Raw genomic sequence first — 23,865 nt, 5'->3', positions numbered from 1 at the left:
AGACCAAAAAAAGGAGAAACTCCAAAATATGGAAGGAAAAAAGAAGGAGAGAAATAAAGGAGAGGCTCTATGGTGTAGTATTGTGCATGTATCAAGTGGTACCAGAAATGAAGATCTTAGAATTGTAACGGTACTGAAATATGATGGGTTGCTTAAAGTGTTACTAAACCCAGGACCCTGCATTCACTATATCTATGTCTCCCACAGTACACAGAACATGGAAATGCAATTGTTTTAGTAAATATGAACTGCTAAATACTTTTTCTTGTCAGCAGTATATAGCAGTCTTCTGATTTCTATCAGTGTCTGGTTAAAGCTTGTAGAAGGAGTTTTCATTCTCCTCTGACTGTCCTATGAGGCTGCAGGACCATGACCTTCTGTTTGGACAGTGCTAATTGGCCCTGTGCTGATCCCATGCACCCACCTAAGAAAAAAAAAAAGAAGCTTTCTAGCAATGCACACCAAACTGAGCATGTGCAGAGTGACTTAAAAGGCTGTGCTTTATCAGAGGATGGATTTGGAGACATTGGAAGAAGGGGAGAATCAGAGGAGACATGATCAAACAGCCTTTTTACACAATGCAGAGGATTAACCTCTTAGGTTCCACAGTGGGTATAACCAGCATGCTTTACTGCATATACACACTGATTTTACTGATGTGGGTTTAGTAACACTTTAAAGAGTAACTTCACTTTTGTTGAGAGAAAAAAGGAGAACAATAGAGAACAAAGAGAGGGAAAAAAAAACAATCTAGGTGATCTATGTACATTGAGCACTGCCCTATCCAGTTGTGTGACAATAGCAAATTTATTATTTGCTATTGTCTTCCTGATTCTCCTCCCGGCCAATCAGGAAGCATGTCCTGAGACCCGATTGGCCAGGGGGTCTTACGACTCCCGACCAATCGGGTCTCAGAGCCCATTTACTTTTCTACCGGGTGGAGAAGCCCCATCTCTTCCCGAATCCTCCTTGAGTGAGGAGCAGCAGCCCCCCTTGTCATCTTCCTCCTCACGGTAATGCCTCTAAACCCCTGCCTTCCCATCAGACTCCCACAAGCGCACGGGGGGGGGGGGGGGGGGGTTATTGTTTGTGGTGGTAAGAGCGAGGGAGGCAGGTTTTTTTTTTTTTTTGCAGCCCCCCCAAAATATTGAGCACCAGCCACCACTGTTCCACATGCTTCTACTACTGGACATTATTTAACATGGAAAGAATGAGTTTGGGTTGAACATTCAGCCTAAACCCAACCTCTATGCAATTTGGTGAATGGGTAAACAAATCAGCTATATTTGTGCACTTCGCCCATACAAATCCCCGGCTAATGTGGCTAGAAGTCTGTCATTTAGTGGTGAAAGCACTACCACTATTCATTGACATGGCAGTTCTCACCTGGTGTCATGTTGACCATTTATGGTCATGACCATACTTGACCACTGATGCCACCAAGGATCCTGTAGATCTTGTAGAGTTGATATTTCTGCCAGTGTTGGATCTCCAGTCCTCGCTGCATGCTGTGGTTCTTCCTGCAGGCCCCTTCGTTACTTCGCCTTCTCCTGAAAAAGCGGTCACCACGTTGATAAACCCATTGCAGGTGGCCCTAACCATAACACAATGACCCTGCAGTGCTGAGGTCTTGGGTTGCTTTACCACCATAAACAAATTTAGTTGGGTTAATGCTATTTTGCTGTGGGTTCTCCAATTTCCTTTTATGTAAGCCAAACACATATTAGTAGAATGAACGTCTGCTTTCATAAAAACTGGCCCTAGATGTATCTGTATGATTGTGGTAGGGGAAGTAAAATGTTGGCACCGTGCCTGAGTTGTTGAATTTCTTCGTAATGGCTTGAGTCTGTCCTGTTTGCATGTTGTGGTCTGGGTGAGCGGATGAGAAGCAGAGAGCAGAAAAAAAAATTTGACCCCAGCTAAAGCAGATATTCAGTTTCGCTGGCTGAAGGAACCATGTCAACTCTGGTAGTGCTCTTCTTAGTCTGTAAGTATTGCCATTTTCTATATCTTTTATATCTCTTGATTGTAGATACCAACTTTCTCTACTGTCTCTACTGTTGGAACACATAAAGATTAGATCATTCTTTACATCTCATTCATTCATAACTTATGTTTTCAATCAATTCATTTTTTATTTTTTTATTGTGCTTATTGTATTTGTATTGTTTTTGACTTGCATTTTTTTTTTTTTTTGCCTTACAAAGTCTACATTCAATTATTCCTAATTCATTTTTGACTCTTTTAAAACTGAATTTATCCCCCATTTTTTTTTCTTTATTATTTTTTTCTCTCTCCCCAATTTGACAAAATAAATCCTATAATTATTATAATTATTTGCCTTACAAAGTCTACATTCAATTATTCCTAATTCATTTTTGACTCAGAGGGAAGGCCTCTTAAAACGTAATTTTTTCACCCCTTATTTTTTTTTATTATTAAATTTTCTCTCTCCCCACTATTGAGGACAGCTCGGCTCCCCCTTGTCTACCTTGGCCCCTGGGTCTATAGACTCGGGCATAACGCACTAACCCCCGGCCTAGACTTAAGGGTCAGTGTCAGTCTATAATTTATATCCTTAGAATATGATTTATTTTGTATTTTCCATTGAACTTCTATCTTTTGCTTCATGTCCGTATCCCCTGCGTAGGAATTTTTTATTTGGTTGTTCCTTTTTTTTTTTAAAACATTGTACTAGAAAAAAAAATCATACCTAAACTACACTATTTTAAAACACTATTGGAATTTGTTATATATTTGCATTATATAATAGTGTAGTTAACACATACATTTTCCTTACTCGTGTATCAATTTGACAACATAAATCCTATAATTATTGTAATTATTTTCCTTACAAAGTCTACATTCAATTATTCCTAATTCATATTTGACTCGAGGGAAAGCCTTTTAAAACAGAATCCCCCCCCCCCCCCTTTTCTTTTTTCACTTTTTTCTCTTTTTTTTGTCTTTAGTATTTTTTTTTCTTTCTTCCCACTATTGCGGACAGCTCGGCTCCCCCTTGTCTACCTTGGCCCCAGGGTCTATATACTCGGGCATAACGCACTGACCCCCCGGCCTCGACTTAAGGGTCAGTGTCAGTCTAGAATTTATATCCTTAGAACATGTTTTATTCTGTACTTTCGTGTGAACGTCTATCTTTTTCTTCATGTCCATATCCCCTGCGTGGGAATTTGTTATCTGGTTTCCCCTTTTTTTATATATAACAATAAAAACATTGTACTAGAAAAAAAATCATACCTAAACTACACTATTTTAAAACACTATTGGAATTTTTTTATATATATTTACGTTAAATAATAGTGTAGTTAACACATTTTCCTTACTCGTGTTTCAATTTGACAAAATAAATCCTATAAATATTATAATTATTTGCCTTACAAAGTCTACATTCAATTATTCCTAATTAATTTTTAACTCAGGGGGTCTATAGACCCGGGCATAACGCACTGACCCCCCGGCCTCGAATTAAGGGTCATGTCAGTCTATAATTTATATTCTTAGAACATGTTTTATTATGTACTTTCGTGTGAACTTCTATCTTTTGCCTCATGTCCATATCCCCCTGCATGGGAATTTGTTATCTGGTTTCCCCTTTTTTTATATATCAATAAAAACATTGTACTAGAAAAAAATAATACCTAAACTACACTATTTTAAAAAAACATTTGGAATTTATTTTATATATTTGCGTTATATAATAGTGTAGTTAACATATACCTTTTCCTTACTCGTGTATCAATTTGACAAAATAAATCCTATAATTATTATAATTATTTGCCTTACAAAGTCTACATTCAATTATTCCTAATTAATTTTTGACTCAGAGGGAAGGCCTCTTAAAACTACATTTTTTTCCCCCTTTTTTTAAATTTATTTTTCATTTAATTTTCTCTCTCCCCACTATTGCGGACAGCTCGGCTCTCCCTTGTCTACCTTGGCCCCTGGGTCTATAGACTCGGGCATAACGCACTGAACCCCCGGCCTCGACTTAAGGGTCAGTGTCAGTCTATAATTTATATCCTTAGAACATGTTTTATTTTGTATATTCACATGAACTTCTATCTTTTGCTTCATGTCCATATCCCCTGCGTGGGAATTTGTTATCTGGTTTCCCCTTTTTTTATATATCAATAAAAACATTCTACTAGAAAAAAATCATACCTAAACTACACAATTTTAAAACACTATTGGAGTTTTTTTTTTTATATATATTTGCATTATATAATAGTGTAGTTAACATATACATTTTCCTTACTCGTGTATCAATTTGACAAAATAAATACTATAATTATTATAATTATTTTCCTTACAGAGTCTACATTCAATTATTCCTAATTCATTTTTGACTCAGAGGGAAGGCATCTTAAAACTTAATTCCCCCCCCTTTTTTAATTAATTTTTTAATTTATTATTTCATTTTCTCTCTCCCCACTATTGCAGACAGTTCAGAATTTTGGATTTTTTTTTATATATATTTGCATTATATAATAGTGTAGTTAATACATACATTTTCCTTACTCATGCATCAATTTGACAAAATAAATCCTATAATTATTGTACGTTAAAAAAAATAAAAAAAATCATTTTTTATATCAGATAGAATTTTTAATTATTACCATAAAAGATATCACAATGGCTAAAGATTTGCAGAGAAAGTCACATGTAATGTTTAGAAGAAATTGTGGACACTGGCTGACCTTTGGTTACCAAGGCAAAAAATTACCGAAAATTCAATCCGCTGAGCACATAACAGAAGCGATCTGTTAATTGCAACTTTCATCCATTTTCAACATTTATAAGACATCAATATTCAAAGCAAAATGATTTTTGCGTAACCACAGCTAGTTCTGTGTGAATTCCACACCATATTGCAAATATCACCCCGTTCATGCGAATCGATGCAGGCGTGTATGTTAAGTTAACGACACCCCAACCTTGGTGGTAGCAGAATACATTTTGGTCTAAATTTATGACGAAAGACTATTTATTTGCAAAGTTGTGTAGAAACTAAGGGAAACCTTTTTTTTTAAAAAACATATTGGTCTTTTTTTCCTTTATATAGTAAAAAATAAAAAAAACTCAGTGGTGGTTAAATGCCACCAAAAGAAAGATCTATCGGTCTCCAAAAAAGATGTAAAATTTATTTGGGTACAGTGTTGCCCGACCAAGTAATTATTAGTCAAAGTATGACAGTGCTGAAAACAGAAAAATGGTCTGGACAGTAAGCGGTTTTAACATAGTGGTTACTGTAATTATGTACAAAACAAGGCATTGTGCCTTAATTGTTTCACAATATCTAGGTTTTTAATATGAGAAATTGACCGCATTTCACACTTTAGTGAAAATGTTTAAAGGCTAAATTTAATTTTCAATCTTTTTTTTTTCTTTGTGCCAATGACGAACCACTAGCAGAAACACCACTGTGTACATTGTGGCCTCAAGTGTCCGTAATAAGAACAGCCAAGGTTCATTTTAAGTACAGACGGGTTACCAGCCTGTGCAATTACTTTTGACTTGTCTCAGTCTGCCACTTATCTAACCAAAACTCTTCCATATCTGCATCAGTCTGTCCTAACCTTTTTTTCCCCCAAGACCCACTCCTGAAGATTTTAAAACCAGAGCTTCATTTAGTTAGTGCCCATTCTTCATCTTTACAAAAATGTAAGAACCCTAACATCACAGGTCATTTATCAGAGTCATAGCTCAAATTTTACTTTAAAGTATGTGAACCCTTTTCTCCTGTTTAGAGGACCCAGAGCCGCTTACCAGTTGACTCCTTCCATGTCCACTTCCATTAAAGCTTGGAGGGAGCATTTAACATGTGAAAACTACCTCAGACATGTCCATGTCACTCAATGCTGAACCCATCTCTTCCCCATCTGTATATGCTGCCTGACCCAAGGGGCATGGGACTTTCCATTCCGTGCCCTCATTTCTCTCTGTGAAAGGCTCAAGATAGTACATAGAGCATACTACAATCCTTCTAGACTCCATAAAATGAACCAGTTCCACTCTCGGGAGTGCTGGAGATGTGGGCAAGCCCTGGGAGATTTTTTCCACATTTTCAGGAAATGTCCCATAATCGTTGGGTACTGGGAGGAGGTGCTCAATACCATCAATTCCTTGATACCGACTCCTCTTCCTGTAACCATTGAAATCTGCCTACTTGGGCTAGTAGAAAATCGAATTCCAAGAGTAGCAGCGGGAACCCTAGTCTGTCTCCAGGTATTTTATGCCAGGAAGGTCAAGCCCCCCATCCATCCCCTTTTGGAAGCAATTGATCACCAATATTCTCAAACGATATAAAGACACTTCCGCCAACAGGGGTTGCCCTGCTAAATATAAATAGGTTTGGTCAAGATGGTTAAAAGAACTTTACACTGCATAGTTATCCTGGTTACCCTCAGTGTTCCTGATTCTGTGATCATTTAAGTGCCTCTGATTTTTATTTTATATATATATATATATATATATTGTAAAGTCTGTATAAAATGCAAGATCTGGGAATAATATTGCATCTCAGAATCAGGAAGCTGAAATTTCTCTCGAAGTGTTTGTATTGTTAAATACTCCGATGGTCATAAAAATCAGCAATTTGTAATAAACCTTTATTCGTCCACCAAGAAAAAAAAACAGGGGTTTGAGTCCTGGGGGCAAATGTAGGAATACCGGTTAAGGGAGCCAAAGGAACATGTGGAGAAATTGTCAGAAACCATGAAACAGACTGAGACAGAAGTACAATCAAATCACACTTGTTTATTAATAAAAATGAAAAGGTAAATAGAAAAAGTGTAGTCAAGTATAGCCAGTAGCCAGATCGGGTAGTCAGCCAGTCCAAAGTTAATTAACCAGATCGGGTAATCAGCCAGGCCAGAAGTCAGGGATCCAAGGAGAGCAACCACAAGCAGGATAAGAAGCCAGGTGGGATGTCAGCAAGTCAGTCTTGAAACAAACAGCAGGAGATGGTTCCTTGTGATGTGACCAACGCAAAGGCAAATGAAAAAGTGAGCAGGAAGGCTTTAAATAGGCAGGTCAGAGCATTATCGGGAACAGCTGGTAACTGTGGAAAGAGAAGAGAGCTGGCAATTAGCCGACAGCTGAGTGGCCAGCCCAGAGGAGGAAGGGCTAAGCCAGCCCTGACAGAAATAAACGTATGAGCTTTACTTCGTCTGCCCCATAAACTGAAAACAAAGGAAAGTGTAGGACACATTATAGGTGGCCTATTTTTATTTCGTAACCACATTAAATGGCTAATTGGTTTCGATGGGTAAAGAGATGATTCAATTTTCATCCACGAGGGCGGTGCAGTCTATAGATGAAAACGGATTAGTTGAGCCAACTGTTTCGCATGAAAGTATTTTACCAAATCTGGTAGCCTTAAACCCCTTGTAATCTTGGTGCATGTAAAGTGTGTGCATTCTTTTGGGGTCTTTATTTACCCAGATAAAGTTTGATATTTTTCATTGAAGCAATTTAAGATCCGGCATATGGATCGAAATAGGTAATGTTCTGAAAAGATATAATTCTGAAAAAAATATTTAAATAGAACTATTCCTTTTCAATACTGGATAAAGCTTAACATGCTATTTCATATAATTCTTGATATACTGCAACATTATTGTTTTGGTCACCTAGGCTGTTGCATTATGATTATGTTGAATCACCTGCTTTACTCCCCTGTTTGCGTGGCATCTTGTTTATTTCACTCTTGTATGTTTTGGTTCTCTTTTTCATTTTTATGTCTGTTTATGTGTAATTTGCACTGAAATGCTGAATAAACACATCTTTAAAAAAATTTATAAAGTATGTAAACTCTAATAATGAACCTCTTTTAACGCATACATTAAAACGAATGGTTTGGGACTTTAAATGAGGCAGGTGATCAATATTCAAAAGTAAATTTAATCAATCAAATACAGAGTAGATTTAATCAAATTGTAAACATTCACATTACATGAAGTATAAATATATTATTTCATAATTTCATATATATATATTTATTCTATCTATCTATCTATCTATCTATCTATCTATCTATCTATCTATCTATCTATCTATCTATCTATCTATCTATCTATCTATCTATCTATCTATATATATATATATATATATATATATATATATATATATAATTTTTTTTTTGAAAATATAAATATAAAATATAAAATATAAAAAAATAATAAAAAATATAATAAAGAATGTATAAATATATATATATATATATATATATATATATATATATATATATATATATATATATATATATATATATATTTATTTATTTTATTTTTATTTTTTCGTAAAACAAAGTAAATTATACAATTGACTATTGCTTCATCAATAGCTAATGGGAATTCCAGATCAGAAATCACAGTAGCTGCCAGTAGCCTCTTGTACCAATCAGTAATTTAACCACTACAGATCCGCGCTATTGCCAAATGACGGCATTAGCGCGGACCTACATTTCCGGGACTACGTCTATTGACGTCGTCCCGGATACGAGCGGCCTGCGCGCCCCCTGAGGGGCGCGCGCGGCGCGCTCTGTGATCGGCGAGTCCGTGAGACTCGCCTGATCACCGATCCATGCAAGGGGTCGATCCCGACCCCTTATCACGTGATCAGCTGTCAGCCAATGACAGCTGATCATGTGATAGAACGGAGCCGGTAATCGGCTATTATTCCTCCTCGCGCTGACAGCGCGAGGAGAGAAAAAAAAAGCCGATCACCGGCGGCCGTGATCGGGACATCAGTCCCGATCACGGCTAGCAATACAGCTGACCACCTGCCCCCTGCCAGTGCCCACCTGCCCACCGCCGTGCCATCCTGAATAAAAGTAAGTGCCCCCCATCAGTGCCCATAGTGCCCACAGTGTCACCTACAGTGCCACCCACAATGCCACCCACAGTGCCATCCAGCAGTGCCACCAACAGTGCCACCCACAGTGCCCACAATCTGCCTCAAAGGTGCTGCGACCCAGTGCCGCCCATCAGTGCCCAGCAGTGCCGCCCATCAGTGCCCAGCAGTGCCACCTATCAGAGCCACCTATCAGTGCCACCTATCAGTGCCCATCAGTCCCATCTATCAGTGGTACCTATCAGTGCCCATCCGTGCCACCCATCCGTGCCACTTATCCGTGCCACCCACCCATGCCATCTTATCTGTGCCCATCTTTGCCCATCAGTGCCGCCTTATCTGTGCCCATTGGTGCCGCCTTATCTGTGCCTATTAGTGCCGCCTTAACTATGCCTATCAGTGCCCACCAGTGCAGCCCATCAGTGCCCACCAATGCAGCCCATCAGTGCCCACCAATGCAGCCCATCAGTGCCCACCAATGCAGCCATCAGTGCCGCCTAATCAGCGCACTTCAATGAAGGAGAAAAATGACCCGTTTGCAAAATTTTATAACAAACTATTAAAACATGATTTTTTTTTTTTTTTTTTTTGCATCTTTTTTTGTTTGTTTAGCAAAAAATAAAACTCCGAGCTGTAACTAAATACCACCAAAAGAAAGCTCTATTTGTGGGAAAAAAATGATAAAAATTTCATTTGGGTACAGTGTTGTATGCCCGCGCAATTGTCATTCAAAGTGCATCAGCGCTGAAAGCTGAAAATTGGTCTGGGACTGAGGGGGGTTTAAGTGCCCAGTAAGCAAGTGGTTAAATACCCTCATGCAGCTCTCCCTATGCAGCTGTGTATCCAATAAATATATATATATATATATATATACATACATACACACATGTCATAAGTAATTGGCATATGCATACATGCATGAACATTGAAACAGTCCAATCCATTGACTCATCCTAGTTGGGCAGTTAAAATGCCAATCAGTGTGTTTGTGTCCTGTCTGACATTGGTGGCGTATGATGATATGTGTGTTGGCATCCCATATAGCTCGACGCGTTTCGTGATTTTAAAGCACTTCTCAGGAGGGGGTGCCTATTGTATGTCTAAAAAGAACGTAATAGCAAGTCAGGTATATGGCATAGAAGCAACATAGTAAAAAAATGTTGGGACAGGAGAGAAGGGTAACCCATCCCAGTCACTTACATGACATGCAATTGGGAAGGGATATGCGGTGTGATGGAATGGGAACTGCTACATGAGCCTGACACGGGAACTGAGGTGGCTAATCCCACACACAGAACGAGCGTGCACACATCAACCCCTGAAAAAGAAAAAAAAGATAAATCTCCATAAAAAATATTAAGGGTGCTTAAAAACTATTTTGGGTTGGTAAGGTGATGGGGACTATAAGTGGTGAGGGAGTGGTGGGTAGCCCACTATACCCTGAAGTATGAAGGTAAAGCGTCGTGATGATATCCGTGTGTAGGGAGCAACGCCTATGTCGGCAAGTGACTAGCAGATGTGTGTAAATGAAACAGTGATTGGTATAAGTGCGTGCGCGCGCGATGTGCATGCAGGATTTATGCTCTTTTAACACATAAATCCTCAAAAAGGACAAAGAAAGCCAGCTGCTCAACATAAGAGCCAATTTAAGTTTACTGAAATGAAAAGGATGCAGCTGCAAAGTCCACCTGGTGCAATAGCTATCCTAATCTATCCAACACAATGAACTTCTTTTATTGAATGAAACATCCATTGGTATAATACTGCAGATTTTCATTTTGATGGACCTCTGAACAGATTCACCAAAATACACAAAGAGAAGGCCTCTCCATCGGTCTGGCCAACAAATCTCTAAATCTGTGAACAAGTCCATGTCTGGGGAAAATCAGAAAATGATTAATGAAACCCCAGGGCAGTTTTCAGGTACCTACTCAACCCTACTGAACACCTCTGGGATGAATTATGAGCCAGGCCTTCTCATCCAATGTCAGTAACCCAACCTTACATATGTTCTCTTGGCTGACTGGGCAAAATTCCCACAGACACACACACAATTTTCTTAGCTAAAAGCTTTCCCAGAAGAGTGGAGGCTGCTGTAGCCACAAAGGTGGACCTCTTCATAATAATGTCCATCATTATGGAATGGGGTGGCCAACAAGCTCATACAAGTGTAATGTTCAGGTGTACACATATTTATTGAAGACATAGTAACACGTCTGTTATTACATTTTACCAGATACCTGTGCATCGGGAGCAATAAACAAACCTTTTGTGACCTGTACGCCAAACTGGAATAAGATATTCCAGCATGAACAAATCACTATCAGGTGTAACATGGGATCAGCAGAGACAAGAAATGGAAAATACAAGTGGTACAAAAACGGTGTTCAACAAATTGCAAGACATCAGAGCATTTACATTGGTTCTGCCTCCCTTCTAGACAGTGGAAGATACCAATGCCAGATCGATGACAGTGAACGTAGTGACCCGGTTAGTCTAATTGTCAAGAATGGTGAGTTCAGCAGTCTGAATAACTGCATCAGACAAAACGTTTACAATAATACTTTGAGCTTAAAGAGCAACTTCACCCTAAAGGGGAAGTTCCACTTTATGCCCTCCTCCCCTCCTCTTCCTCTTCTATTATTGTCACTCACTGGGGGGGGGGACCTGGTTTTCTTTCAAAATGTTTATTGTTTCAGCATAAAATGGTGTACAATTAACATTGCACGTGGTACATCGGCAATGTGGGTACATAGCGTAACAGTTAGAAAGTTGAACATGGTACTTTGTTAAACAAAAAGTGAGTATCACAGCAATCACGAAAAGGTAATAAGCAATATTCACAGTTCATTAGGATCATTAGTGCCACAGGGTGGTATAGACTCCCACATCTTCAATGTCCGCAACCTTCTGGGACACATCACGGGTCCCAGAAGGCTGCTGGACCATTCACAAAGCACAGAGCATCTAGAGCATAAGCAGTGGGCAGATGACCGTGAAAAAGGGGGAAAATAATGCGCTTTGGAAAAATTATATATCAAATATTGAGCAGCAGCTTATTGTGGGATATACACAAAAAACGTATACAGGGAAAAAGCTGCGCTTAAATAATGAGACCTATGTGTATTAAACCAGAATAGTGATCATATAAACATAGGTGGACAATCTAAATAAATTGATAAAAAACCTTAACAAATCAATACAGGTGTTTATAAATAAAACAAAAAGTGCGTTGTGCCAAATAAAGTCCACAATGGTAGTTGTTTCTATAGAAAACTTCTAAACGAGAAAATACACCAGTGAATTTCACAACGAAGTGCACCACCACCTTAAGAAATTCATGCTTACTAGAATGTAAGCCAAGCAAGCAGGTAGTTTTAACCCAGCCTGGGCCTTGGAATGCAAAAGGATGGAACAACAATGAAGTCCTTGCAGGCTTAAAATCCTGGATAAGCTTTGGCTCCACAAACGTATTAAAATGCAAGAGGATGGAACAACAATGAAGTCCTTGCAGGCTTAAAATCCTGGATAAGCGAAGTCCTTGCAGGCTTAAAATCCTGGATAAGCGAAGTCCTTGCAGGCTTAAAATCCTGGATAAGCTTTGGAGAGTCTACTGGGGTTATATATAAGCAGTACTAAACAAATTCGGAATCACTGGTAGTATACATGATGATGCAATAATGGCCTTGTACTCCAACCCCTCTGCTCGAGTATTCTCAGCAGATACTCTTTCCTCACGATTCCAGATCTCCAATGGCACAAGGCAAGGCTGTCCTCTATCACCCATTATATTCAACCTTGTCATGGAACCTTTAGCAGAAAGCAAAAGATCCAATAACCATACCGCCGGTATACCTCTTGTAGACTTAGAACATAAAATCAGCTTGTTTGCAGACGACGTGATCCTCATGATCACCAACCCTGACCGTTCCCTTCCTGAGGTCCAAAGGACGCTCGCCTGGTTCAGCGATATCTCTTATTACAAAGTCAGTGAGACTAAATCATACATACTATAACTTGGGACTAGATGTTCCCACTTGTAATCGACTTAAACTATGATTCCCATACACATGGGTGGACCACAGCATATCTTATCTAAAACATTGTTCTCCACCAATTACTTTCCGATCTAAGTTACAAACAGATCTCTCCAGGCTGGCGTCCTTTGAGTTCTCATGGTTAGGATGCTTGGCGGCGTTCAAAATGTTACATCACCCCGAAATATTATATTTTTTCCGCACAATTCCTATCCCCCTACCTCTTAGATACCTCAACTCACTCCAATCAATCCTATCAAAGTTTATTTGGAAAGGTAAAAAACCAAGATGTGCCCATAATCAATTAATTAAATCGATCGGCAGGAGGACTAGAACTTGTCAATTTCCAAGACTACTACATGGCATCCATCCTCACACAATCAAGAGAGTGGTTTCTACCTTCACCCCCTTACACAATATGGGAAAAAATTTAATCATCCCTAACTCAAGGCAATAAACTGTCTACTTGGCTTTTTGCTACCACACTAGGAGCGAAACTCCCCCCGCCTATCACCAACAATTGTAGCTACGTTTAAAGCTTGGTCCCGATTTTTGCAAATCACCTCGACCCGCCCCACACAAGCAACGGTACAAATTCCTATAGATGCTCTGCAACTACTGATGTTCTCGACTTCTTATGGCCGCTGGAGAGATAAAGGTATTTCCTACATATCCGATCTCTTTGACAATGATAAACCCAAAACGTTCCCTGCACTACAAAAAGAATATCAACTCCAAACTCTGACATATTCCTGTACATACGCACCCAACATTGCCTCAAATCACTCAAAACATGCACATGTAAACTCCCTCAAAAAGCCTGGATTTACTTCAAATCCCCTACTACCCACCAGAAAGGCATAACAATGTTTTATAATTTGCTCCACTCCAAAACCACATTCTCCACCTCCACTGCAATTACCAGATGGGAAAAAGACTTAAAATAAAACTTCACTTTAGCCCAATGGGACAAAGCTGACCAATCCACCTACAAAGCCACCTGTTGCTCCACTCTCTGGGAACTTGTGTACAAACTGACATATCATTGGTACCTGACAGACTGTCCAAATTTAACACAACATTAGACAACTCCCGTTGGAGGTTATGTGGACATTCAGGCGATCTACTGCCTATTATTCTGGAATTGCCCCAAACTTTCTCTTTTTTGGAACTCAGTGTTCCAATTAATATCTGACGTGACAAAAATAACAATGGAAGAACAACCATCACTGGCATTGCTATCTCTGAACCTAGACTGAATCCCCAATCCGACGAGAACTGTCATAACTCACATACTCTTGTCAGGTCGCCTCAGTATAGCTAGGAAGTGGAAAAATCCAGATCCCCCCTCTCTTCACAATGTGATCAGCACTACACACGAACACTTTATACACAAAACGACCCTGGCACTTTGACATAACAGTAAAACATGTATACACCAAAAGTGGCAACAATGGACTGACTGGGTTAACTCTAATGAACTGATTAAGACGTTCTACCCCTAAGCCCTTGTACACACGGTCGGACATTCCGACAACAAAATCAGTCGGATTTTGTCCAAAACTTGTGTTGCATACACACGGTCGGACAAAGTTGTCGGAAAATCCTATCATACGTAACGTGATGACATTATTTAGTTGCGAAGGGACTACGTTCAGGCTAGTAGCCAATAGCTTCGGTATAGGAATTTGATCTGAGCATGCATGGCACTTTGTCCGATCAGAATTCTCTACACACAATCGGACAAAGTCCGATCAGATCATGTTGTCGGCAAGTTTTATAGCCCAGCTCTAAAACTTTATCCGTTGGATATTCCGACGGAAACAGTCCGATGGAGCCCACACACGGTTGGATTATCCGACAACACGGTCCGATCGGACATTTTCCATCGGAATGTCCGACCGTGTGTACAAGGGGGGAGATTCTGATGTAATCCCTCTCAATTTCTACTACACCCCAAAAACTGTTAATGTTCACTCCTTGTAAATCCTTGCTATATAATTCTCAATGCTGATGTAGCTTTGAGGGTTAATCTGCAGGAGGGTGGTGAATGCCTTCCCACGGACACAGTCTAGCACCCTACCGGGGTGTCCGGGTGGAAGTGCCTCTTCCCTCCATTCAATTAAGTAGCGACTCTATATTATGTTAATGCTTTTCCCTTTACTTTGGATAACAGATTGTACATAATCTTCAACCTGTAATTATTAAAATATAACAATAAAAATCTATTTTGGAAAAAAAAAAATTCACTGGTGTTTTTTCGCGCTTGGAAATTTTCTATAGAAACAACTACCACTGTGGACTTTATTTGGCACAATGCACTTTTTGTTTTATTTATAAACACTTATATTGATTTATTAAGATTTTTTTTATCAATTTATTTAGATTGTCCACCTATGTTTATATGATCACTATTCTGGTTTAATAGACATAGGTCTCATTATTTCAGCGCAGCTTTTTCCCTGTAGATGACTGTGAAGCCACATGAAATCACAGCCCATAGTAAACATAAAACTGAGCAGGCAGGTTCTTTATTGTAATGTTTCCTCTGCAATAAAACCTACCTGTCCGCTGACAGTTATCTCATCCTGTGACGGCCAATCAAGATGGCCAAAGGCCAGGACCCGGAAGAAGTCAAGGAGAAGATTCCAGTTCTGGCAAAGGACCTTGGACCATTGAAGCAGAAGTAAGTATTGAGATTTTAGGTCCGCTTTAATATAGTGTAATAGAGGTGGTCCCAGCAGTTCCCAACTCCTGTGTATTACCAATACCAGGAGCTCTTATGCCACGTACATAGGGAGCAGACTATCCGGTGTACTAAGTCCGCTGGACTATCCGCCGTACTTTTGAAATGAATGGACTCCCCTACACACGCGGAGGAAAGTCTGCTAATTTTGAGCGTGTCTCCAGGTAGCCGGGGCCAGCGAAGGAGGCGTCGCTGGCCCCGTCACATGGTATGGACTTAAAGGGGAACCCCTACGCCGAAAAATCGGCGTGGGGTCCCCCCCAGGTCCATATCAGACCCTTATCCGAGCACGCTACCCGGCCAGCCAGGAATAGGGGTGGGGACAAGCGAGCGCCCCCCCTCCTGAGCCGTACCAGGCCGCGTGCCCTCAACATGGGGGTGCCTTGGGGAAGGGGGGGCTGCGCGGCCCCCCCCACCCCAAAGCACCTTGTCCCCATGTTGATGAGAACAAGGGCCTCTTCCCGACAACCTTGGCCGCTGTGCAATAAACTATTTTAAACCTTGTTGTGTTTTTTTTTTACTTTTTTTCACAGGTGAATGGGTAGGGGTACATTGTACCCCATACTCATTCACATAGGGTGGGGGGCCGGGATCCGGGGGCTCCCTTATTAAAGGGGGCTCCCGGATTCCGATAAGCCCCCCGCCCGCAGACCCCGACAACCAACGGCCAGGGTTGTCGGGAAGAGGCCCTTGTCCTCATCAACATGGGAACAAGGTGCTTTGGGGCACGGCCCCCCCTTCCCCAAGGCACCCCTCCATGTTGAGAGCACGCAATTCCGGCCGGCCAGGAAAGGGGGTGGGGATGAGCGAGCACCCCCCCTCCTGAGCCGTATCAGGCCGCGTGCCCTCAACATGGATAAGGGTCTGATATGGACCTGGGGGGACCCCCACGCCGTTTTTTCAGCTATGGGGTTCCCCATTAAGTCCATACTAGGTGACTTTTGAAATTAACGGACTCCAGGTAGCCGGGGCCAGTGAAGGAGGCGTTGCTGGCCACGGCTACCTGGAGATGCACTCAAAATGAGCGGACTTTTCTCCGGGCGGGAAAAGTCCGTTCATTTCAAAAGTGCGGCGGACTGGCACACACGCGGCAGGATTGTCCGCCGAAATGCGAGTTTCAGCGGACAGATTGGAGTGCAAAAATACTTTCTTAGTCCGTCTGACTTTTGGGTAAAAAAAGTCCGCCGGAGCACACACACGGTGGGATTGTCCGGCTTTTCCACCGGATTGTTTGATCGTGTGTACGAGGCATAACTTTAGATTTCATCTGCAGCTCTACCTGTTGATGCAATCTGGTACTGCTGCAACTTATATCATAAATCATAAAATGTAATTAAATCATTAAATTAATTAAATCATAGCAACATACGTTCTCTGAGCAATGCAGGCAAAAAAAAAAGAAGATAAGGGTTGTTATTGTTATAATTGCTGTTGCTATTATTAGGATTTTGGGATGGATGGCGTGTCATGGAGAGGTCCAAGTTTTCTTGATATCCTATTTAAGTTCCAAAGCTATTTACTTTTGAATGTAAGTTATCTAATGTACCGTATATTTTTTACAGAAGGGGTCATCTTGCAAGCTCCTAACTCTGTTTTTGAAGAAGAATCATTACATCTTCGATGTCACAGTGTTCCTGGATATAAGCATGAGAATCAAAATATAACATTCTCCAAGAATGGAAAGATCATACAGACATCAGACCAAAATTCTAATTTCTATGTTAGTAGAGTGACTGTGGATATGTCCGGCAAATATCGCTGTGAAAAGAAATTGGGCTTTACTTCTGATCAAACACAGTTTGATGAAACATTGATTTATGTCAAAGGTAAAGCTTTTCTGAAATCAGGAATTTCCATAGATGGGATAAAAATTACACAAAGGGGTTGATTTTCGAAAGACAAATAACCTGTTTGAAAGAGAAATTGCAACGGAAATTTTTCCTAAGGGAATGTTACAAAATATAACTTTGTAAGAATAACAAATCATGTGCAAGGAAAATACAAAAACAGCATTTTTGCGTCCACAGGATTGGATGATTTTGATAAAAAGAAAGGAGAGGCCTGGGTCCAGAGAAATGTGACTTCTAAAATATGTTTCACAAATCTTTAATATAAATTATCAACATGAACTGTACATGTATACAGTAAGCAGCAAACAAAGAAAGCTGGCATCCCGCCATTCAGAAACTTTGATCCAATGCATCCACTTCTGGAATCTTTCCCCCAAATAGTATGCAGCAACAGCTCTGAAGAAGGAGGAGTCTTTCCCCTGAAACGCGTCGGTTTGATGTACATGTTGCAAATTTTTATTAAAAATCCATAAACCATACTTCTCATTTCTCTGGACATCGGGTGCTCCTTTCTTTTTATCTAAGTCTACATGCTGAAACAACCTTAAGGTCACACAGAAAAGGCAGCAGCCCAATCCCCCAGAGGGTCCAACCCAACCGTCCATCACTGGGCACTATCCACAGGAAGACATTTATTCCTTCTGCCCACACGAATACCCACTCAGGACCAGTGACCTATTCAGTTAGTCCAGCACGGACTGCAACACAAGCTAGATACAGGATTGGATGATGGAACTCAGCAGAGCTTTGCCTCATTCACCAAGCTCTGAGGATAATTCCCTTACAAAATGCCACGTCTTTTGAAAAGTGAATAGTCTATTTGCCTTTAGTAAATCAACCTCAGAATATTTTTTTTACAGTTGTGTTGTTCAATAATTATTTTGGGGTGTGTTGTCTTTTAGAGGTGTTCTATTCTCCTGAAATAAAAATGCCACCATATCCAATGGTAGAAGGTGATCACGTGACCCTAACATGTGAGACGAGCCCCAGTCCTCTTAAACAGATGGTAGAACTGAAGTTTGCTTTCTACAGAGATGGACAGAACATACAGAATTTCAGTTTATCCAACCAATATGGAGTCCAGTCTGCTCAGCTGGAGGATTCTGGGAATTATTCCTGTGAAGTGAAAACTTCTGATGATAGTATAACAAAGACCAGTAAAGAAATAGATCTCCTTATTCAGAGTAAGTTACCAAAACACTCAGCCTAGTAATCACTTTATAATTCTTTATATGGATTATATCGTATGGCTTTGGTGTTGTTTTATATGATGATTTGTCTTTTTTAGGTCTTTTTTCCAAGCCAAAGATAAACATCACTTCCTATCCGATCACAGAAGATGACAACATGATCCTGACATGTCATACAAGTCTTAGTCCACTAAGAGAGACAACAGAACTTCAGTTTGCATTCTACAGAAATGACCAAATTGTTCAAAACTTCAGCAAATCTTTTCACTATGGAGTCCAGTTAGAGGATTCTGGGAATTATTTTTGTGAAGTGAAAGATCCAAACAACAATGTAAAGAAGAGGAGTGATGTGTCAACACAAAGTAAGTATAAGATAAGATCCATACCAAACGATAGTTTTAAATGCTATTCAGCAAGCACTACAGCTACACTATATTGTCAAAAGTATTGGGACACCTGCCTTTACACATACATGAACTTTAATGGCATCCCGGTCTTAGTCCGTAGGGTTCAATAATGACTTGGCCCACCCTTTGCAGCTATAATAGCTTCAACTCTTCAACTTGCTCATCCATGTCTTTATGGACCTTGATTTGTGCACTGGGGGTCATCCCCAAACTGTTCCCACAAAGTTGGGAGCATGAAAATGTCCAAAGTGTGTCAGTATGCTGACGCCTTAAGAGTCCCCTTCACTGGAAGGATGGGGCCAAGCCCAACCCCTGAAAAACAACCCCACACCATAATCCCCCCCTCCACCAAATTATTTGGACCAGTGCACTAAGCAAGGTCAATAAAGACATGGATAAGCAAGTTTGAGGTGGAAGAACTTGACTGGACTGCACTTCAACCTGATGGAACACCTTTAGGATGAATTAGATTGGAGACAGTCCAAAATCATTGCCTGAGCTCACAAATGAGCTTCTGTAAGAATGGTCAGACTTTCCCATAAACACACTCCTAAACCTTGTGGACGGCCTTCCCAGAAGAGTTGAAGCTGTTATAGCTGCAAACGGTGGGCCAACTCAATATTGATTCATAATAAAGCAAAAGTTGAGGAAAGATATCCCCAAAAGGTGTCCATACCTTAAAGGAAAGAGGTGGGAACAGACTTTTCTTTGGGGTATGGACCTCTTTTGAGGATATCTTTCCTCACCTTTTGCTTTTTTATGAATCGTTAATTGGTCCTCCATAGGTAAAATCCATCCTTAACCACTTCCGGACCGCCCACCGTCGTTATACGTCGGCTGTTTGAAGTCATGGCGGCAACTAGCTGCCATAACCCCGGTATCCTCTTCTTCAGTGAGCGGTCTGGTTTAAGATAAAAGTGGTCGCTCTGGTGCCCTCCACCGATCAGGTCCTTCCTTCTTGTGGCCTGACATTGAGACAAGTGAGGGGAAGATGGCCGCCACCCGTCTCCATATCATTGTAGGGCGGAAGCGACGTCAAAACGTCACTTCCGCCCATAGCTCTTAAAAGGCTTTTTTTTCTTCATTTTTTTAAATGACAATTTTATTTTATTTTTATTGCATTTTAGTCTAAATATGAGATCTGAGGTTTTTTTTTTTTACCCCAGATCTCATATTTAAGAGGTCCTTTCATGCTTTTTTTTGTATTACAAGGGATTTTTCCATAAAAAAAAGGTAAAATAAATAAGAAAATAAAAAATTTAAATGCGCCCTGCCCCGATGAGCTTGCGTGCAGAAGTGAACGCATGCGTGACTAGCGCATATGAAAACGATGTTCAAACCACACATGTGAGGTATCTTTCATGGTCTGCTGGTTAGGAAGGACCGGATGCTTTTAGATATCATACTACAGAAGGCCCATATCTACTTTTAGATCTTTTATATACCCGTGACACCAAGATTTGAACAGAACAATTAGTGGTATAAGACATGAAGAGCCATTGTGTGGCCTTTAGATACCGTTTTGGTAATGGGTTTACTGTTTCTGACCATACTTGTAAAGAAAAAAAAAAGAAAACATATGGAAAGTTTCAGAGAAAACAAACCAGATGTCATGACATGATCTCTGCCCAGTGAGTTATTTTGCTATGCTATATAAATAAATGTATGATGTCATCTGTCGATATGATGTAATGATTACTACATTTGCTTAAGATAATAAGATAATATTTATTAAAAACTCTTTGATGTTTTTCTTTAATTTTTCTAGGAAGAATAGAAAAACAAGATGGCTATAACCTGCAAAATATTATTCGACTGGTACTATCTGGGCTCATAATAATTGCACTTGCCGTAATCCTGTTCGATTATGTCAAAACGAGCTAAACCTATTTTACAGAAAGGAGGCATGATAGATTGTGAGAATGTTGGGTAATTGGAACTTATACAATACCATTCGAATGAAGTATTTTATCAAGATTGTTTTTTAATTGATGGCTTTGACCTTATGTTTAAAGTGAAGAGTGTAGACCTTGCCCACATAAAATGGCATGGTGGAGGCTAGATTAAGGCTTACCTGTAGGTCCAAGAAATATCTCCTAAACCTATATGGTTTAGGAGATATTTACAAAAAGACAGCCACCGCTGTCTACGGCGCATGCGCCATAGACAGCGTCGTGCAGGCGCACTGGGCAGGCCGCAGATCGCGGCGATATGCCGCTCGTGTCAGCTCCCATGCGCATGCGCGGGAGTGACATCATCGCGGCTCTGGTGAATCACAGCGCCGGACCAGCGAGACCCGGAAGTCACTCCGGGATACATGGCAGCGGCGAACATGAAGACGGAGGACCACTTCGGGGGCTTCGTTCTCAGGTAAGTTATTCATAATGAGCTAGTATGCTATGCATACTAGCTCATTATGCCTTTGCCTTGAAGGCTTAAAGGTTGCATTTTTACTTCCTCTTTAAAAAGCATCATTGACCAGCACAAGAGGCAAACATTATATTTTGGCAAAGGGAATAATTCAGTCCCAAAAAATGAAAGCCCATCTTTAGTCAAATTTTTTAATTTCATTTTGGATAGAGCAAGAAAGGGCCTTGAGACTCTTTGAGGTTGTGACATACATTTGTGCTCCTGGTGAGAATGGTTGATCTCTCCAATGGGACACTGACAAAAAAAATCCAACTTTTAGTAGAGTTGGGAAAGGTTAGAACATCTGACAATGCTTTTATTTCTGTCTGTGTTTTCATGTGTCGGGGACAACTGCCTTTCCAATTCTTGTATAGATGTCCCAGGGATAGAAAAGGAGGCAATGTCTTCTCAGAGTCAGGGACAGCTTACCGAGCGGGCACACCTGGGCACAGCCCAGGGGCCCAGGTGCACATGGGGCCCCATCAGTCCGGTCGGATCTAGAGCGAAGCTACTGGAATTGCCTCCATTCTGCTCTCCGTCACACACAGCCCCACCTCCTCCTGACCCCGCGCCTGTGATAGACGTAACGCGGGTCCAATGCTGGGATGCATTCTGTCTATCACAGGCACGGGGTCAGGAAGAGGTGGGGCTGTGTGTGACGGCAAGCAGAGTGGAGGCAATTTCAATGTAAGCTGTAACAGCAGCTATCCGCTCTGTGATCCCCCGGCTCTCCTCTTCCTCCATTCATGATCCGGCCACCCCCTCTATTGACCCGCCCTGGTGAGTCTGCAATGGGGGCATGGTGAGGCTGCAATGGGGGCACGGTGAGGCTGTAATGGGGGCAAAGTGAGGCTGCAATGGGGGCACAGTGAGGCTGCAATGATGGCGCAGTGAGGCTGCAATGTTGGCACGGTGAGGCTGCAATGTTGGGCATGATGAAACTACAATTTTGGGCATGGTGAGGCTGGAATGTTGGGCAGGGTGAGGCTGCAATTTTGGGCACAGTGAGGCTGCAATTTTGGGCACAGTGAGGCTGCAATGTTGAGCATGGTGAGGCTGCAGTGACAGTGAGGCTTCAATGTTAGCACAGTGAGGCTGTAATGTTGGCACAGTGAGGCTGCAATGTTGGGCACAGTGAGGTTGCAATGACAGTGAGGCTGCATGGTGAGGCTGCAATGTTGGGCACAGTGAGGCTGCAGTGTTGGGCACGGTGAAGCTGCAATGTCAGTGAGGCTGTAATGTTGGGCATGGTTTGGCTGCAATGTTGGCACAGTGAGGATGCAATGTTGGCTTAGGGAGGATGCAATGTTGGCTTAGTGAGGATGCGATGTTGGCACAGTGAGGCTGCGACGTTGGGCACAGTGAGGCTGTGTCGTTGGGCACAGCGAGGCTGCAATGTTAGGCACAGTGAGGAATTATACTTTAATTCTTGAGAGTAGGTGCAAAAATTGGGACAGGCTTGTAGGGGCCCCAGTGCATTACTTTGCCCAGGGGTCTATGATGCTCTTAAGATGGCCCTGCTCAAAGTGGTCATATTTAAAAAAAAAAAAAAAATTGAGGTGCAGAGAAAAATTTCACAAAGTGTTAGACCCAAACCCAACATTGTGGACTGGGACAAACTAGCCACGCGGAGAAAGCAACCTGAGAGTCTCTGGCTTGTTTCACCATAATGGCTTCATCAGGAGAGCATAAAAGCTGGGAAAAGGAGACACCTTCCTGCTTCAGACTGATTACATCATCTCAGCCAAGGCAAAGTCCACTGACTGGAGCTCAAGGATAGCTGTTCAATGGAAAGGGGTACAATTTAAAAGAAAATGAGGGGAAAAGGAAAAGTTTAAACAAGAAGGATTTTATGAAAAAACAGACTACAGGGCAATTAAGTAGTGGATGTGCATGTGGGATATCTTTTAGTGACAGGGAATGTTGGGGGGGGGGCTGTAAAAATACGGCTCAACTGTATGTTTTTGTTTTTACTGCCCCCCAATAAAATTACTTTTACTTGTAATACGCTATGAAAATAAAGTATTTTTTAAAATTACAATTAGTTCTACCTTTGTCTTGTGTATTATATGAATAAAATGTTTTCATGTTTACACCTCTTTTTGTCTTTGTTTTGTTTTTTGTGTACATTTTTATTGTTAATGGTGTATGAACTGCAAAGCTAGTGGAATTGATGGGTCATGGCCATATTATGCAATGTGTGAAACAAACACAAATGTCTGAGAAAGTACAATTTCTGCATCTCACAGGGGCCACTATAGTTCCTTAGAACAACAACATGTAATGTAAAGTTGCTTATATAAACTGAGCAATATACACTGTATGTATTATACCTATCTATGCAGCAGATGG

General features: G+C 40.9%; 1 protein-coding gene across 1 annotated transcript; it reads left to right on the top strand.

The window, feature by feature from the left end:
- Positions 1-1,801: 1,801 nt before the first annotated feature.
- Positions 1,802-23,606, top strand: LOC143973520 (high affinity immunoglobulin gamma Fc receptor I-like). The gene is made up of 6 exons (XM_077474439.1): positions 1,802-1,987; positions 11,111-11,386; positions 17,220-17,483; positions 18,410-18,691; positions 18,796-19,059; positions 20,873-23,606. The coding sequence occupies exons 1-6, from the start codon at positions 1,957-1,959 to the stop codon at positions 20,986-20,988; spliced, it is 1,233 nt and encodes a 410-aa protein (XP_077330565.1). The 5' UTR covers positions 1,802-1,956; the 3' UTR covers positions 20,989-23,606.
- The last annotated feature ends 259 nt before the right edge of the window (positions 23,607-23,865 follow it).

This window comes from Lithobates pipiens, unplaced genomic scaffold (genome assembly GCF_037356315.1).
Source record: "Lithobates pipiens isolate NorthernLeopardFrog02 unplaced genomic scaffold, aLitPip1_a1.2 Scaffold_83, whole genome shotgun sequence".
NCBI lineage: Eukaryota > Metazoa > Chordata > Amphibia > Anura > Ranidae > Lithobates > Lithobates pipiens.
This window is presented reverse-complemented; position numbering and strand designations above follow the sequence as displayed.